The sequence below is a fragment of the Plutella xylostella genome, chromosome 5 (genome assembly GCF_932276165.1).
Source record: "Plutella xylostella chromosome 5, ilPluXylo3.1, whole genome shotgun sequence".
NCBI lineage: Eukaryota > Metazoa > Arthropoda > Insecta > Lepidoptera > Plutellidae > Plutella > Plutella xylostella.
Window position 1 is genome coordinate 9,587,004 of NC_063985.1, and position 18,716 is coordinate 9,605,719.

At 35.6% G+C, this 18,716-nt stretch overlaps 1 protein-coding gene across 2 annotated transcripts in view; it reads right to left on the reverse strand.

Annotated features, from left to right (window-relative positions):
- Window positions 1-3,877: 3,877 nt before the first annotated feature.
- Window positions 3,878-18,716, reverse strand: part of LOC105387543 — an 88,862-nt gene continuing 74,023 nt past the window's right edge. The window contains exons 1-5 of one of the 2 annotated variants that reach the window (XM_011558276.3): window positions 14,938-15,885; window positions 10,693-10,859; window positions 8,965-9,098; window positions 7,333-7,515; window positions 3,878-6,484 (exon numbers count right to left, since the gene is read on the reverse strand). In XM_011558276.3, the coding sequence (XP_011556578.1) occupies window positions 6,366-6,484; window positions 7,333-7,515; window positions 8,965-9,098; window positions 10,693-10,859; window positions 14,938-15,006 (672 nt within the window). In that variant the 5' untranslated portion in view covers window positions 15,007-15,885 and the 3' untranslated portion in view covers window positions 3,878-6,365. Of the gene's footprint in view, window positions 6,485-7,332; window positions 7,516-8,964; window positions 9,099-10,692; window positions 10,860-14,937; window positions 15,886-18,716 lie in introns of those variants that run through there. The other variant, XM_038112987.2, reaches the window with a different exon arrangement.

Sequence of the window (18,716 nt, forward strand, 5' to 3'; positions counted from 1 at the left end):
TTATACATGGCAACTTTATTAGATTTCTTGTAAGGTTGCTCTTTGAGGTATAAAAGGAATGTTTAAAGTCTTTTTTTATGTAACTTTTGTCCACGAAGAAAAATTAAATTGAGATGCTTTACGATGTAAACATATTTCCCATAAATTTTAGATATTTTACATTACCTATTTTACGCGTAATTTCACAATTTAAAATATTCATATTATATTATCAAAACCTATGATGTGGTAACGGTTGGCCTATATGACCGCAACATATTGGCAGTAATTACTAGCAAATGAAATTATGATATAAACGGACCTTATAATAATTTATTTTAAATTTTACTCTTGAAATTTAATTAAACTTTAGTATATTATGAGGGCTGCGATGATCTCAACCTCTCAATCGAAAGGCCACGGGTTAAAATACTGGCACGTACAAATATATTTTTTCATTAAAGAATGAAATGGTAATACGGTGTGCGACCCATGAAGTAAGCATAAATGAACTGTGAAAAGCGGATGGCTCACTTACGAGTCACCCCAGATCACCCTTTCGAATATTACAGTCGTGAGCATTTATTTATTTTGCATACATAAAACACCTAAATAAGCAGTGTTTAAAAAAAATCTTTAACTTTTTTGTAAGCCACCATTAACTGGCACCAATGATTTCAAAAGGAAGGCACGCTGCAAGCCAGGTATATAATTTTACCTTTATACTTTTTAATCGCAAACTGCTAATTACGAGGGTTCCTGCCCCTTATAAAAAAATAACCCTTTTCGAGGCTAAAGGGTTCGGGCCAGTTAATCAATCTTAACCTTTACGTCGAAAATTAATGGCTTAATTGTGTTTGTTCAGAATTTGTTTGCATTTATAAAGTTGAATCTTTAGTTTTTTTAATGTTCTAATTTAGGCTTCTTAGGGAATAAGAAACTTATCGCCAAATTACGTATCATTGTGGCCATTGTTGGCTATGCAGTTTTTAAAAATAACTTGAACGGTTTATAGGTTTTTTACCTTGCTATTTGAACCCATTTTATGTTGACCTATTGTTTTTTATAATTACACTAATTAAGTAAGTACTTATATCGTTGTATTTTCTGACTTAAATTAATGTACGTAAACTTGTTTCCAACCATAAAATGTCTAGTAGGTAGTATAATCGAAAAAAACAGACACACACTAAACTCATGTCAATTAGTTATCAAACGCCTATAGATATTACTGTCTTATTTTTGTTTTAAACACCCATTAACAGTGGTTTTATTTTTTATATCATGTTAAACTGTCTTCTAAATTACTTCCACGTAAGCCTCCTTGCAGTCTATTCAGTCATGACGTTCCCGGGAGTGCACAATGGCCATGTTTTCATTATTGGAGAGGAGGCTGCATTGCGGTCGTCGCTCAGTCGGGCCAGGAGGCTGTATGGCGAGAACCCGGTTAAATAAACCGGGCTTTACACCGGCGAAGAGGCACAATAGAAGGCCTGGGGGTTACTCGTGTTACTGGGAGTCTATTCTCCTCCTTAAAAGACAGTTGCAAAGAAATTGCAGACTGTCATTTTACAACACGCTATAAAATGCCGTTGAGATCTTCGTGGGAATGAATCCAGTTTTACGGATTCTAATGGTTATACCGTCATTGTAATACATATAAAACCTGTGTCGGTTTCTAAAGATAAAAATAAAATTACTGAAGTAAAAAAGGCTTACTTTTAAAAAGCTGTATATATTTTTTAACTCAAATAAGGTAATCTCATTTAATTGAGAATTAGGTTACTTGTTTATACTTGCAGTTTTATCCGTAATACGACTTGTCATTGACTAACTACATCAACTGAAGCTCTTTAAATTTGACGCAAGGCTGTTTTTCGCAACGAGAGTCCCGTTTGCACTTAGCCAGGTCTTTCGATGTTTCTGCTACAATACCATCTGAGGAGAAAGCTTTCTTTCTTCCTCATTTCAGCAGAGAATATTAAAATAAGGTCAAGATATTAAACAGAAAGTTTCACAAAACTTGTCTTTAGTTTGGATCTCATTTTATTGTATTATGCATGTAATTTTTTATAAGATTTGGCTCATTTTGCCGAAAGACTCTTAAAATTATCATTTTTCAAAATACTTGTCTTATTGCAAAGGCTCAGCATGCTATTATTATTTTGAAGCTCTGTACGATTTTAACAAAACCACCCGGAACACCTCATTCACCCACTCACGCTATCAAATAAACATGGAATGAATAAAAAAGACAGGTACATTTTTTCATTATAAAATCGATATTCCGTGATTGCTTCAGATTATGATAGGCGATATAAATATGGCTTTATTAATTGGCGAATCGAACAGAAATTTTATTGCAGCAGTTTGTGTGAATCATGTAACATTACGTTTTTTAGATTGCTTTTACGATGACTCGGCACTTCTTTCATACGTTTCATTGGTTTTGTGATTAACCTAAATAAGGTTCTAGCGGATCACAGGTACTGTGCTAAAAGCTGGTGAAAAACAGTAATCTCTTACGTTTCAGACCTAAACCCAGATTTACATCATGTGAAAAGATCTTCCAAGATACGATAAATCTATGTATAATACTTACTGAGGATCTGAATCGAATAATCTTCCACTACGGGTTTTTGAAATTGAAATGGGTCAACTATGGGTTACCACCTGGCTTGTAATAAAAAAAAAAAAAAACTAATAAGGGATCATGAATAAAAAGTCCTTTAATGTCATAATGTTCTATTTACTTAAATGCATTACTTAGTTACTTTTTTATGTTTTTGAGTATATCACAGTCATCATTTTAACAACACAAATAAAGTAATCAAGTGTTTTTCTTTAAAACAAAAATACAGAAGACATGAAGCTTAGTAACTAGACACAAAAAATACGTTTTTCCATACGTAAAAGTGCAGTGATATTTTTTATATTTAAAATCCGGCGCGTGGTTTTTAAACATTCGGGAATTACCACAAGTACTATGCTAAGTGTGACGTACCATTTTTACTGTCTCTTACAGTGCCAATTTCTCCATAGTCGGTTATCTAACCGACCAGGACCCGTTCATCAATTATATGTCATCTCCATATAAAATTCTTGACAGATGTGTCAAAAGTCAACCACTGGTTATGCTCTAACCGACAATGGAGAAATTGCCACTTATTCGTGCAGTGAATCTCAGTGATTAAGGAAAACGATCCAATTTTAACCCACTTATTGATAGAAGCTTTTAATCGCTTTAGCTATTGTACTCTTTTGTCCATCTCTAACTCAGAACAATTTTTTCTTTGACAGAGAGACCTCCTATAACTTTTCTATGAATAACGGGGTAAGACTTCAAGTTTCATGCACTGTTACATAGTTTGGCTCAATATGAAATAACATATTTTAAACTCTAAGGTGGAATTTCACCAAACTCTAAACGTATTTAGAGGCTGTCCATTAATCACGTGAGGTTGTTTTTCTCATTTTTTGACCCCCCCCTCCCCCCTGGTGATATTTGGTGAGGTTTGGGACCAACCCCCCCCTCCCCCCCCCCCTGAATCACGTGTATTTTTTGGAAGTCTATGTAAAGTCTATTTTTGACTAGAAAAAATATAACGAAAATTGCGTTTTGAATTGAAAAACATTTATTTATTAACCGCGGTGCGCGGGGAGACGTTGCTTAGCAACGGTGGGCGAGTCAATCAAGGACATACTACAAATCGTAAATTTTTTTGCGCCGTAAAAAATTTCGGTTTAGAAATACCTAGCGCTTTTTGATAAAAAATTAATACACGTGATGTCTAACGAGACCCCCCCCTCCCCCTCGTGATGTTTGGTGAGGTTTTCCGTACCCCCCCCCCCCCCCCCCCCTTTGAGCCTCACGTGATTAATGGACGGCCCCTTAGACCCTTGATAAACGTTTTTCAGTTAGTACAAAATTTCAGTTTGGTGTGACCATAAGTGACCCTAAATAAACGAAAACATGTTAATAATACTTAAACAACAACTTTACGTTGTTGAAGTGTACATCGGATTTAAGTTGCCTTGTTATTATTAGTCACCACGTGAGTGCTTGTTTAGCCCAACGGCTATCGGATCTTTGGCAGATATGACAGAACAAGTTTTACTTGAGATACCTTGCATTTGATTGCTATACCTGGGAGTTAGTAAATATTTTTTGATATATTTATTTTTTGTTTATGTAATGCATAATTTACATTGCATATTTTTCCTTACGACCGCAATAATACTGAGATTTATTAATAGTAGAGTCTATTAGTAAAATTGTACCTTAAAATTACGCAAATTTACTAGAAAATATGTAAGTACTTATAATAATAATAAGTTTATATTGTTGACATTAGGTTTGACTATATCCCAAGGATTTATTTAAATATAATTGACTAGAATACTTGGTTTTTAAAACTTTTTTTGACTAGGCCGCACTTAAAAATAATTAAGATTTTGAAACAAAGGATTTATATTTTATTTCAGCTATATGAATAGAATAAAGGTATTCTAATAAAATAGTTAAGTACTTATTTGTAATAGAGATTTGGTTGATTTCGGATTAAAATAAAATATCAAAAATCTATCGTATTTAAAAGTGTTATATTAATATTAATCTCATTATTAAAAAAAATGCAGCCCCTACAGGCTGTTGCTAAACATAGACAGTACGGTAGGTGTGCGGAAATATCTATAGCTCATGAAACAGCATTACTCAAAACTTTATTACACATAAAAAAACAATTAAATATACAGGCATACCTACCAAAATCCATTTTGAAAATGGTTGTCCCGCTATTAAAAATACGAAATTAACCGAACAAAGCCATTTCCAGTATGATTCTAATTATAGTAGCATGGCTATGTTAATAGGTTTCCTACTAATAAAATTTTAGAAGTGTTTGAAATTCATTATAGTTCAGTATCCCACAGCAACACATTTAATAGCACAATGTTGTAAATACTTTGATACGAACGGTGAATAGCACAGTTTCATTCTACAAATAATAAAAACGCCTCTGTAAAACTTTGCATTTGTGATACTATCTTGTAGGGAAAAACTAAATAGGTAAGTAAGTATCGATTTTGTTTACCCACTCAGCAAAAACAATTCAAGGGTAAAGCTAAATGCTCATTAAAATCTACTTAAACTCAATTGTTCCCAGTCCAGGCAATTCTCGTGTTAATCCCTCTATGCAGATAATTATAATTAGTTTATTTATATTTGTATAGGTACATAACTATTATTTTCCTAGCTTTATAAATATTTTAATCTATTAGAATTAGTAATTGCACTACTGTTGATACGCTATTATTGTATGTATTATGTTTACAGTGAAAGTTCAAAAATGCTATTTTATTTAGGTTGACTTCACGAAGGAACTTTAAACTAAGGTCAACCTTAAATCTATGCTGTCGTATCCGAATACTGTCAAGGCAAGGCAGCAATCGATTTAAGATCGGTCTTAGTTTAAAGTTTCTTCGGGCAACTCGGCATTAATCTGATACATACTACTTGACTGAAACTGAAAGTAAGACCGAAGCATTTTTTACATTACATCTTATTAAATTAACAGATGTACGAACTAAAAGTGAACAAAAGCTACTATATCGTTAGAATATCTAAACCACGGATTTTCTTAAATTGATAGCGGTGGGAAATAGGACCAAACCCTGAAAGTTATTCCAACTTTATGCGACGGCGGCACTTGTTTGTACAAAGGGTGAAATATGTCTTTAAGTGATTCTTAACATAAACACTATTACTTATGTATATTTGAATAAGCAATTATAAGCGGTGCATAAAAGTACCTACATCTACAATTAATAATAAATTAATCTTTACATGGACCCTTTCATTTCCTACATTGTACATAATGTACACAGGTATATTGTACCCGCCTCATACCCACTCGCAGCCGCTTTCTATGAATAATATATTTTAATTTCTAGGAATGGGTGTGCCCATTTATATTTTTGGCTAAATATTCTAGTATGCCTACGTACATACATGACCGTTGAGCACACTGAATTATACATGAATGTATTCGTATGTGTGTGTGACGTTTATATACCATGTATATTTACAAGTTTCAGTGGATCTTTTGAAAATAAAATTTAACAAAAGGCATAATATCACTCATGGCTTGATATTTACACAATCCTGTAGTTTAAAGAACCAAATTAATAACAATGTCTTCTAGCCAATGCCTCAAAACACACAAATTCCACATTAAACTAATAAACAGATCTTTGTCAAGTGTCAATCTCACAGTCTTTTTCTCACTGCCAATTAGAATCACTTCGTTTCACTTGTTTTCACTCACTCACACGTCACACAGGTCTATGTCCTAGCTGTTGCGTCGCCCGGGCGAGGGCTGTCACCCTCAGAGGTAGTTGGGCCGGGACATACAACACAGAACCCCCATGCTCTTGTAGAGAGAGCCTCGCCGCTTGTTCCGCCAGAGTCCGCTCACGTCTTCTCCCTTTAGCGCGATGTTGGTCTCTGCGGCAATGGAATGGTAAGTTTTATTATTATAATTTCAGCAGTACCACCACAAACAATGCTATACTGAGATTGATAAGTCGAATGCAGATCAATGAAATATTGAAAGATTATTGATACATACAGCAAACAGAGCTTCACCCGTCAAGGAACTTAGTAGTTTGCGCTAATGAGGTATAAATATACGCATCTCCTTTGAGGACTAAGTACTTCATCGAGCCGTCCATTCAATATTTATAATAAACCTTAGCAATAAAATGAAAAACTATTCATACTTAAACAATTAAAATTTTAAAGCCTAGTTATATGTATAATTACGAATAGTGGACATTTCTTCCTTAAATAAGTAGGTAATTTTAAAGTCATTAGTTCACTTCGCAAACAACTACACAGTGAGACGAGCCCCAATTACCCGTATTCAAACACCACGATTACATTTATCTTGTCTGTGGAAACGGCATTAAGTAAATTCTTTGTCATTACTGGCAAATTATTATTATTTTACTAATTATTTTAAAATCAATACACGAAAACTTTTAACAGCCTAAAACGGGTATTCGAAAAAATAAGGTTTTGTTTTATACCTACTTGAAATAAAAATTCACACACAGAGCTGATGTATTCGATCTCCATTTTCTAAGTTAGAATTTTTTCAAATCCTTACAGTAGGCATTATTAGTAGGTAGGTAATATGCGTGTGATTTTTTATGGGCGGATTGGAAACAATCCGTTGGTAAACCCCATTTTCATAAAAAAGTTATTCATCGTTTAGTATTTGGTCACTCTCTGGCGAAGAACACGAGGTTACTCTGTGCCTCTACAACACTATAACGTACAGTTGCACTCACCCAAATCCTTCAAGTTGTCATGCGGCGGCAGCAGTTCCTGTATGTCGTCCACTATCCTGCTGATCTCCTGCGAGTCCTTGGCGATGCTGCACAGCTCCTCCTGGTTGAAGTCCGGCGTGATCTGCTTGCACAGCAGGATCTGGCTGATCACGTTGCCGAAGTTCGACGGACCCGCCCGGTTCTCTGTTGGAAATTATGGGTAGGTATTAGAATAATTGTCAGCAGAATCGGCGGCCTTACTACGGCATAGTAATCACTTGCAGACAACTGGACTGACAAGTAGTGAAATGGAGGATAACTTAGTCGTTTCAAGAAACTGATATTCAACTTTTTCATATTACATGCAACATGCAAGTCTTGGAGTTTAGTTTAGTGTAAGATACACTGTCTAAGGCAAATATAATACATATTTATAACTAACTCAAACAACTCAAACCGTCTGACTGAACAAAAAAACTAAACATATGCTCGTTTGTCGTTGTTAAATCACTTATGTAGCTGTTACAACGCTTTAAACTAAGCTAAGCTTTTTTGTGGTAACTGGGAACGAATATAGAGAGCCTCCGCAGAGCGTAGTTACATTCTCTACCGAACAATACTCTGTGTTCAAAGGTACACATAACAATGTTTAGAGGATTATAAGGGCTTATTCCAATTAGCCCTTCATTAAAACCATTCAAACAATTAATTAGAATCCTCTCATTCGAGAGAGGTTTGTTTATAAAATTACGTAATAATCTGTGCTGTCTAGTTATTAATATCTTACCATTTAATATCCCAAAATTTTACAATAATACTTGTAACTTTTGGAGGCATTTAATTAACCTGAAGAAGTCTTATCCCGCGATTATAAATTAATATACGGACCTGTCTCAAATTTTAAATGAAAACAAAAAAAAACTCAGTATTCAGCTTGCTACGCCATGCCTACGGCGCGGCGTAGCACCACAAAATATACTACGAGCTACGAAATTACGTCGTAGCACGTAAATTGTGCCCTGCGTCTTCTTCTAAGCGTGTTGTTGACCAACTCTATGCGTTTTATTATTAGCCACTAACTAACTAGCAGTCACCGACTAGCCAGGGTTAAGAAGTTTTGAAACGCCCCTACTATGAAGGGGGGATTTATATAGGTATAGTAAGCCGAAATGGAGTGACTCAAGAGGTACAACAAATATAGTTCTACAACTTTTGAAAACAAGCGAAAAACAAATTTGCTTGCCCATACCAAAATTTATTGGTCAATTGACTTTACAATATTTAATAACATATCACGAGTCCCACACCTTTTCTGCTTTATCATCAGCGTATAGCAGTCCACTGCTGGACGTAGGCCTCTCCCAAATCATGCCACTGGATGTGATCTATAGCTTTCGAAACAATTTCTCAAAGTCATCACCCCATCTAGCCGGAGGGCATCCTAAACTGAGTTTGCCTAATCGTAGTATCCACTTGAGGACACGCTTACTATACCCCTATTGGAGCACCCAATACAGGGTGTTCCAAAAATTAAATCAGAATGTCAAAATTCGCTTAGATATAACATGCACACGTAGGTTTGTGCTTAGTACCCATTTTGCGACACCCTATATAACAGCACTCTTTTTTCTACACCCTGTATAACTATCGTACCGTAATAAGAGGCCATGTCCATGGGCACGAGCGTGACGAGGCGGTGGCACTTGGCCAGCTCCCGCAGCAGCAGCTGCGCCATGAAGTACAGCAGCACGAGGTGCGCGCGCTCCGGGCACTCGCCCTCGGTGGACCTGCGGGGGGAGGGGGTTAGGTAGCTGAAGTCTCCAGAAGGCCTAGCACGGGGCGCAAGACGCGCGTCAAGACGTGACAAGAGTTTTCCGTCGTGTTAGCTCTTGAAGCCGCGCGATGTGAGTTAGCGCGACGGAAAACTTTAGCCATGTCTTGCCGTGCTAGGCCTTTAGAATGTATCTGTGGTTTCTCAGCGCATAGATGAATAAAATATGTAATATGTTATTGGTACATACAGGCTTATAATCTATAAGAAAACTTTAAAAAATGAATTCAGTACTTCTCACTATTACTGTGAGTACTTACATTTACACAATAATTTCTAAGTTATACGAACTGACAGTGCAAAATATAAAGAAATATTGTTGTAATAATACAGGAAACATGAGTCTGCAGTCCGACCGCATGCGGAAATGATGTGAGCAAGAAGGTTACTCTATACTGAAGAAAAACGATCGAACCAGACCTGTCGTGCAATCGGCAACTTTAATAATACAAGTTGGAGTGTTGATGCTCGTGCAGCAACGCTCAGAAACTTAGTTTTTCGTTATATAGAGCGACCCCTCAGCTACGAGACATCCGGATCTTTTGCTTCGTATTCGGGCAAATGAAGCGTTATTGTGTAATCTACACACCATTTTCATACACGTACGACTGTAATCCCTGAAGTGGTAGCCATAAATGACTCCTATAACTCTCCTGTGTGAGTTAAATACCTATTAAGTACACTTTTCAACTTAAGAGAGTGCAACATAAGGCAACATTGCATAATTTGTTACGAGAACCAAAAACCACCATGTTTATTTTCAGAAAACAAGTTTACAAACAACCCTTTTAAAACTGAACTTGGTGGTGTCTGAAAATAATCGTATTCAAGTTTAAATTTAACCATGAAAAGTCAGCTTGGAATAGTTCTAATTACTTTGCAATTTCCCTTCCGAGGGCCGATCGGGAGCCCTTTGAAATGTAAAACGACTTCTGTTTGTATAAAAGGAAACTTGATCTAAATTAAACCAATTTGTTCTAGAACAGTCCTGTTTAGCATCCAATATTGAATCGAGTAAAAGCGAGATATTGTGATTTGTTGTAGTTTTGATTTGGATAAAATTGAATTACTGTAGTAAGGGCACACGTGGCAAACTTCTTTCCAGTAAGCAGACCAAAAAGACAACAATTTCAATACATATTCCTACTTTTTTACACGCGTATAGCATGAGCTGGCTAGTTAGTGTCTTAATCAATCACCACTTGAAAAGTAATTTTAATTTCAAAACTTGCTTTTTATTGTAAATAAAATTCGAATCCCAACTTAATTTTTACAAGCTGTGAGCACGAGATGGCCAGTTTTCTGTGCCTAATTTGCAAACCTCTTTTCAATCACCACTTGAAAAGTAATCAATCCATTTCAAAACTTGCTTCTTCATTACATCCATACTTTAAAATTCGAATCCTAACTTACTTTTTACAAGCCGTCAGCACAAACTGGCTGGTTTGCTGTGCCCTAAGCGAAACCCCTTTTTAATCAAGAAAAATATTTCCAATTTCAAAACTTGCTTTTATTTAGACCCATAGTTTAAAATTGGAATCCCAACTTACTTTTTACAAGCTGCGAGCACGAGCTGGCTGGTCTGCTTGGTGGCCTCCACGCAGGCGCGGCGCAGGCGGCGCACTCGCTCGCGCAGCTCGGGGCAGTCCGGCGGCTGCCCGAAGTGGATCAGCTGGTCGCGGAATAATGCTAGCTGCACGTTGATCTCTGATATTAGCTGTTGGAGAGGGAAACGGATGGTTGGTTGGTTGGCAAGGAGCATGCATAGAGGTATATTACTATCATAGAATAACAAGTATAGTATTACTAGTACTCGTTATTCTATGATTACTATTATAAACCAGCAACCAGCGAAGCTGTAAGCGCTGGATCGGAATTAGTATGAAACTGACAGACCGGTGTAGGTAACCAGCTTCTAATATAGGGCCTGACATAGGCACTATAGTACATGCTAACGTGATAAAATTCCACTCAGACTTCAAGACAATTGAAATTGTTTGGCCTTGGTTTGTCACATAATGTTAATGTCTGAATCTCCTCGGAGTCCCACGGGAAAACCTTATAAATTCAGTAAACCTCACGGCCATACTATGTATACCGGGTTAAATTCTCATTACGGTATTCAAGGGGTTAATGGATTAGTTTGCTATCTTAAATCTTGAAAATTTGCATTCAGAGAAATGTTGCCTCAAAGGGCCAGGTTCTTACTGCTTTTATATAAACAAATGACTTTAGAAAAATTACTTAGTTTTTGATTTGTGCTAATGATACGTCTAGGTCCTGAAAGACCTATCCCTACAAAAAGTGTAAGATTAGAGGTAATTTTGAAAACTTCGCCGGCAATTCGTAGAAATGACGGCAATAAATATAAGGAGCTCCGTGGATTTCAATGGCAGTAAATTGTGTCGACCGAGATGAGATCGTGCTGACGCCGCGTAACAAATGACTAACGAACTGTTCGGCCACTAGAGATGGCCAGCGCTTGAATTAATAGAATAGGAGAAAAATAAATCTGTGATTACACACAGTAACGACCTAACTCAAAAAACGTCCTTTTTGGGAAATCGCTAAAAACAAGAGTGGACTAAGTAATAATTAGTGTGTTTTAAGTCGGGCTGGCTCAAATCCAAATTTTTTAATGGAGTTAAGACTGTACTAACGCTGAGAAATCAGTAAAGGACCCGAGTTTAGTGATTTATTTAACCATTATCCATGCAAATTGGTAGCGAACGATATGAATTTGCAGAAAACGAAACGAGATGGAAACGGTTTACCTATCTATATTCTATGTATTTCTACAAACGTCTCTTCAAGAGACACGTCGTCGTCGTCTACTGACTGCAATCAACATGATATATTGTACAGGGTGTTGCAAAAATGGTATACTAAATGGTATTCTGATTTCATTTTCGTGCTCAGACATAACATGCTGCACATATAGGTTTTGGCTTAGTATACCTTTTTTGCAACACCCTGTATAAGGTCCACTACTAATTTACAATATTAAATCGTAATAATTCACTTAAAAAATAAATAGTTTCATCGCCTCACTAAATGCTTCTGCGTGGACATGGCGCGGCCAAATTAATAAGGGCACTAATTGCGTATTCCCGCAACAGAAACTGCCGCGAACAGACGGTAGTCAATCATTTGATACTATGTTTTATTATATAACGAACAAGTCCGGTTATCGTTTGTGTATGAGCCGCTACTATTAATAATAATTATGGTTGCATAGAGGATATATGAAAACATAGGTAGTATTTTGCTTATCCAAAAACTTGTAGTAAACAAATAAAAATAAAATTGTACTACTTTAATAGTAGTGTGCCACATTGGATCTTATTGTAGATTCTTAATACCTACTTACTAATAATATTTTAAGCGTTAGTAAATATAAAGTTTTTTATTCCTTAATGAGAAAACGGCTGAACAAATTTAATGAAAATGTATCTAGGACCCTGCATGAACTTTTTATTATTTTAATTCCCACGGGTAAACCTTTCAAAACGAAGTGGATGCACGCGGTCTACAGCTACTAGAATAAACATAGAGATATGTACACTGGTACAACTCTACAATCTAGGTTATTCTATTTGTTTAGTTTTTATCAAATAGTACTATTTTTACACGTTGTTGCTCAAACATACAGAAAAAGGTTATGCCGCATTGTTGATATTTCACTTAAACAACGACGGCTACGCTGGAATACTGAAAAAATATGTCTTACAGCGTTGTTTTCGGTAAACACGTATTTGTGGAACTCCATATTTTTCTTTTATTTCTGTACGAAGGTTTTTCGACACAAGTTTTAGTTTTTTATGGACAAAAAATAAATATTTTTATAACGACTGCGTTCATGACAAGCTCATTGCTAAAAATATAGGTCTTTTTCGCCTATTCGTTTTCAGTGGAAATACATAATTTATATAAACACTTAGGTACTCGTACATTAAAATAATAAGTACCTCGAACTTGGGTGACTTACATAAATCATCTGAAAAAAACATCATGCTAGCCAAATAGTACTCAAAACATAGCTTCGTGAATTAGGTCAAATATTTAGGAGAGAAAGTGGCTACATAATTTTCCTATTTACACAAGGAAATTAGGGTACATTTGCAAACAGAAACAAGAGAGTGTAATAGTAGGAACAAGCTGTTTAATGTTTATACTCGTATTTTATGCCTATGTCTATTTATTCCAATTGCTTGTAAAAGTAATTTCGTTGTTGTGGTTTCAATCTTATTTTTCTCATAGGTACTACACAACTGCTATGTACGACTGTCATCGTGTAAAAAACACATCTTAGGCTTGTCGACAAAAGTAAATAGAGTGCCAGCATTGTGCCTAAAATGAATTAGGTATACTTACCGAACTTACAAAACCGATTTCTAAAATAAAGTACTTATATTTTTTTTACATTTTAATGCATGTTTGTATTTAGTGAAACAGAAATGATCCCATTTAGCTTAATTTTTACTTATTGAAACCAGTATTAATATAGGACTACAACAAAAATCAGATATTTGTATTTATTATGATATACTGACCTAAAATCAACAATTCTAGAACTTGGAGCACAATAACTCCAAACCTCTGATTTTTGTGGTACTCTTACTCTACGGGTGCGATGTGTTTTTTCACTTTAGTATAAAGTTGAGCTATTATACGATACCAATCTAATGCTGATTAGTGTCCGATAAGAATAATACTATACTGACTGCAGCCAGATTACGTTCAACGAAACTTTCTGTGCGCAGTGGGGAATGAATAGTATAGATGTATTGTGATAATTGGATGGAAAGTAAGTCATAACAGTCGGGTGTCAGTTTAAGGTTACGAGATTCTATGTAGCTATCTATCGGATCACTGGGTCATGATGATTTGACCGTGAAATAAGCGTCATTTTACAATGACAAGTAGGTAACGGTGAGGTAAGAAAAAGAAAACGATGTTGTTAACAAAAGTTCAAATTATGATTTATTCAAAATAAATTATAAAATGAGAAAAAACAATCTACACTTTAGGATCAATTTAATTATTCAACTGCCAGTTGAATGGTTAAGTTGTTCAGAATACGGACCTGTAGCAATAAAACGCAGAGCCAAGAAAAATACACGAAATCTAGTACATTATTAACACGCAATTTTGTTTCATTTCCCGGAATTATGTAGCTAATGTTGAAATATCGTAATAAAGGGAAAAAAGCGTCAAGTTTGAAATCTTACTTATACGTGAACCATAAATAATACACTCGCGAGTAATGAAAAAATTCCAGTGATATAATATAAAAAATATATATATGTGGGGACATCTTACACACGGCCATCCGACCCCAAGCTAGGCAGAGCCTGTGTTATGGGTATCGGACAGCTGATATATCTACACAAATACATAGATAGATACATATTAAAATAAATATAAATATCAACACCCAAGACCCGAGTACAAATATCTGTCTTTAAACAAATATCTGCCCCGGCCGAGAATCGAACCCGGGACCTTCGGCTCAGCAGTCAGGGCTACTAACCACTGCACCATTCGACCGTCGAAAATGGCTCGGCAATATATCGGCAATGGCTCGTAAGTGTACTACTGAAAACTATACTACGTTTTTCAGTATTTTGTATTTAACCCACGATACAAAAAGAGGGGTGTACAACACCCGTAAGTGTAACCTGTATGTGTGTTTGTGTATCTGTCTATGGTGGCGTAGCTCTCAAACGGCCGAACCGTCCACAAATCATAAATACTTTATCAAAATCGGCTTAGCCGTTCAAAAATAAACTTACCGCTTCAGCACTAGGCTTATTCTCAGTCTCGTGGTGATGAGTGGAGAAATGTCTGATTGTGCCCGCCATACTACAGTTGCACTACATGCCGACCGCCGCGCCGGCCCTCGATGTCAACACACACCCTGTATAGTCTGTGCCAGCCGCCATTGCTGACATAATAATATGGTATCCATGGAACACCCCGTAGTAAAGAAAATTTCATAAGATTCTTTGTGCACCCTGTAGATAGGCTATAACTTGAACGTTACTTTTTATTAAGCGTTAGTTTATTTAGAAAGTTGTTGTTTTTGTGTTTGAGGGAAAAATATTGTCAGACTTAGAAGACGGTAGATGGGATTTTTTTTGTTACTGACAATATAAAATAAATTATAGGTCAGCCTACTTTCACTGGACTTAAATTTATTTTAAATATTAATGTAAAGTAGCTGTAAGTTTTCCTGAAAATATAAATACATACATACATTCAATAGGTACATTGAAGGGTACACCCGAGTTTTTGAATGTTTGAAACCGTTCTAACATCGGTATCGGCTACAAAACTTTAACATCAGAGATGAATTAAAAATAAATAATATAATTATCCAGGTATTCTCATATAGATAGAGTAGGTACTGTTGCTATATAATGAACAGGAAAGACCTTGGCTGAACTTGGTTAAGATTTCGTGAGTAAATATTGACGCCAGTGAATCGAACGTAAAGTGATGGAGGTTAAATATTTACTATCCTTCGGTCAATACCCATATTGACAGTAAGATTTCCCCGTTTTAGTACAGGGAATAAATTGTCCATCGAAAACTAATCTCATCATATCGGAAAAACGATAAATTATACGCTGTATGCAAATAAAATAACGCAAATACGGCAAAGTAGGTTTGCTGCTATTTCATAAAGAACATTTACAGTTGAAATATTTTAAAATTAAATAGGTATGCTAGCATATGTTTTCAAGAAAATTTCAATTTGTTTACATGTTACCCATAATACGTATCTTGCATTATTGCGAGATTCCGGTTATTCCTATCTGTTACCCTAGAAAATTACCCTACGGTGGATTCTGGAAAACGTAACGAATGCCCTATATGTGAACGAAATGAATGTACGGAACCATAGATTAAAAATAAAACTAACTTATAAAGGTAGGGTAAATTCTCGGTCATACTTTCCCAGAATCTACCCTAGGGTGAATTTCCTAGGGTAACATATCGGAAGAACCGTGAAATTCTCTTATATACAACAAGACAACAAACGAAACTCAATCTCCCATCGGTATTACGTTTACACAAACGTCATTATTTCTAATGGTATAACTTCCTCACAATCTCTTAATTGGAACATAAAACTTCGGTTTAAGTTTTCATGTTCAAATGAAAGGAATTAGAAAACGTAATTAGATATAAACTTATGTTCCTTTTGTATTGCTTTTAACCCTGAATTGGTGCAATAAATGTCTGTTAGATGATAATGGGATTATGGATTATTTTCATCACTTCTATTGGGTAAAAATATGAATTTACAGAAGCACTAGTTTTAGATATAGTTAGTAGGTACACCTAGGCGTTTTATAGCGTTTATTTTAATGAAACAAACTACGCAATGCATAATTTAGGGTCAGACAAATATTTTGTTCTCTTGTGAGGGTAGAGAAAAGCTCGCCGCAAAGAGATACATTAGTATACCTACCTCTAGATATGACAGTTTGTAAGCAATTTGTGTATTATAGAGTCTTATTAGTTTTGTAAGTTTTTAAAAAAATAGAAACTTGATTTTATTTATGTTGCTACATTATTTAAGTACTTAATAGATAACGAACAAAGTCTGAAAATAAAGTTTGTTATGGAATAGTGTATTATAATTATTAAATTGAAGACTATATTACAATTTTCATCACTGCTTTGAAGTGCAGTGACTGAGTAGCCCGCGGCACGATGCCCTCAGTTTCATTAACGGCTCAAATGGGCTATGTTTGTAACCCTACATGTAAATTGAAAACCCTCCTCATCTATGAACTAAGGATTAACTCTAATCTGCTTAACCCTTACAAGTTTAAATATTAACATGGTGGATAAGCTAATAAAATTCATAATTAAGCTGCAATAATCCCAACACTTAATAACAATTTCAGTTGACCTATTTACTCCAAGTATAGCACAATATCCCGGGCAACAAGCATTTTAACGTGGAAATATTACATTTTCGGCTTTGTTCGAATCGCTCATGTTTAATGAAATGAAATAAATGTTCCGAGAAAACCCCCTTTACATGTCAGTAACAAGGCATGTTTCGCATTGGAAGGGATTGCAAAAGTTCAGTTCCACGCGTTACGCGGCGCGACGCGTGTCACGCGGTGTGTTGCGCGGTCGGCGCGTGGGGTCGCGGCGGGCGCGCCAGCTCGACTGCCGCAACCCGCAATATCCTGCCCGCTACCCACACCCCTAATGATTGACAAATCGCAAAGTATAACACACACTTGGGTAAAAGTCGGTTAAAATCAGTCAGCACTGCACTCGTGTTTGCTTTCACACCTTTGAACTAAAATTAAGCTGCATAGTAAACGGTAGCGCATAAACGGACGAACGGACGGTTCACCTGTTGCCCGTTGAAAGTTTTATACGTAAGATTATGTGTGTATCGGCGCTGTAAAGTTGAGTTACGAAGCGATCGGATGAAATATGACGGAATTCAGTTTTGTTGATGAAAGCTTTTAGGACGGTGTTTTGGTTGATTAATTAGTTTACTTTGTTTACTGTTCTTAAAAATAGAATGACTTTGGATGGACCAATATGAACTGGTTTTTTATTATAAAACTATGCATTAGCCAAAACATTTAGGGCTTTACCACAAAAACTTAGACAGTATTTAACAGATGCTTAGCGCTGTCAAAAGCATACAAAATCTGTCAAATTTCGTTTTAAACAATCGTTAAACAGTGTTTATAGTTTTTTGTGGTAGCACAGTTACTGCTGCTACCACAAAAAACTTTAAACACTGTTTAAATAGTGTTTAAAATGAAATTTGACAGATTTTGTAGGCGTTTGACATCGCTAAACACCTGTTAAATACTGTCTAAGTTTTTGTGGTAAGGCCCTTAACATTTAAACTATTGCGATCTCATCTACGCACATTAAAAAAATCACCGCATTATTTAAAATTTTCATAACATTCATTCAATAAACATGCGAATGGCGGTCTAATCGCTAATATCTCTTTCAGACAACCTTTGAGTAGAAGTAAAGTAGAGTGTAAGAGTAAAAGTAAAAATCAGTCGTAGGTATGTTGTAACTAAAAGTAAAGTAGCTTAAAGCTTAAATTAAAGCAAGTACTTAAGTATAAACTCTCCATTATAAATGAGATGGAATATTTTTTTAGTACAGTAGGTACTACGAGTACTTTATCTTCATGATAATTTCAGTTTCAGGTTCGTGACAGCCAGTTTGGAATTAAACCTGTATCCCCTCTCCGCCGCGAACACTGCACGTGATGGATGGCGAGTGGACACATATGTATATGTATACATATTATGTACCTACATATACAGGATGCACAAATAAGCCGGACACCGGAGAGAAACTAGCTTAAATTTAATGTTTAATTCAGCTCATTCTTCTTAAATGAGTCGTAAATTTATTTTTAAAAAGAAACATAACTTTTTCTGTACGATTCTTCATAGAACTCCACAGCATAATTATAAATATTTTATAGCACACAAACCATAAAAACGAATAAAATTTTTCGAATAAAATAAATTTTTCGAAGTGGAAAGCGCATCGTAATTTT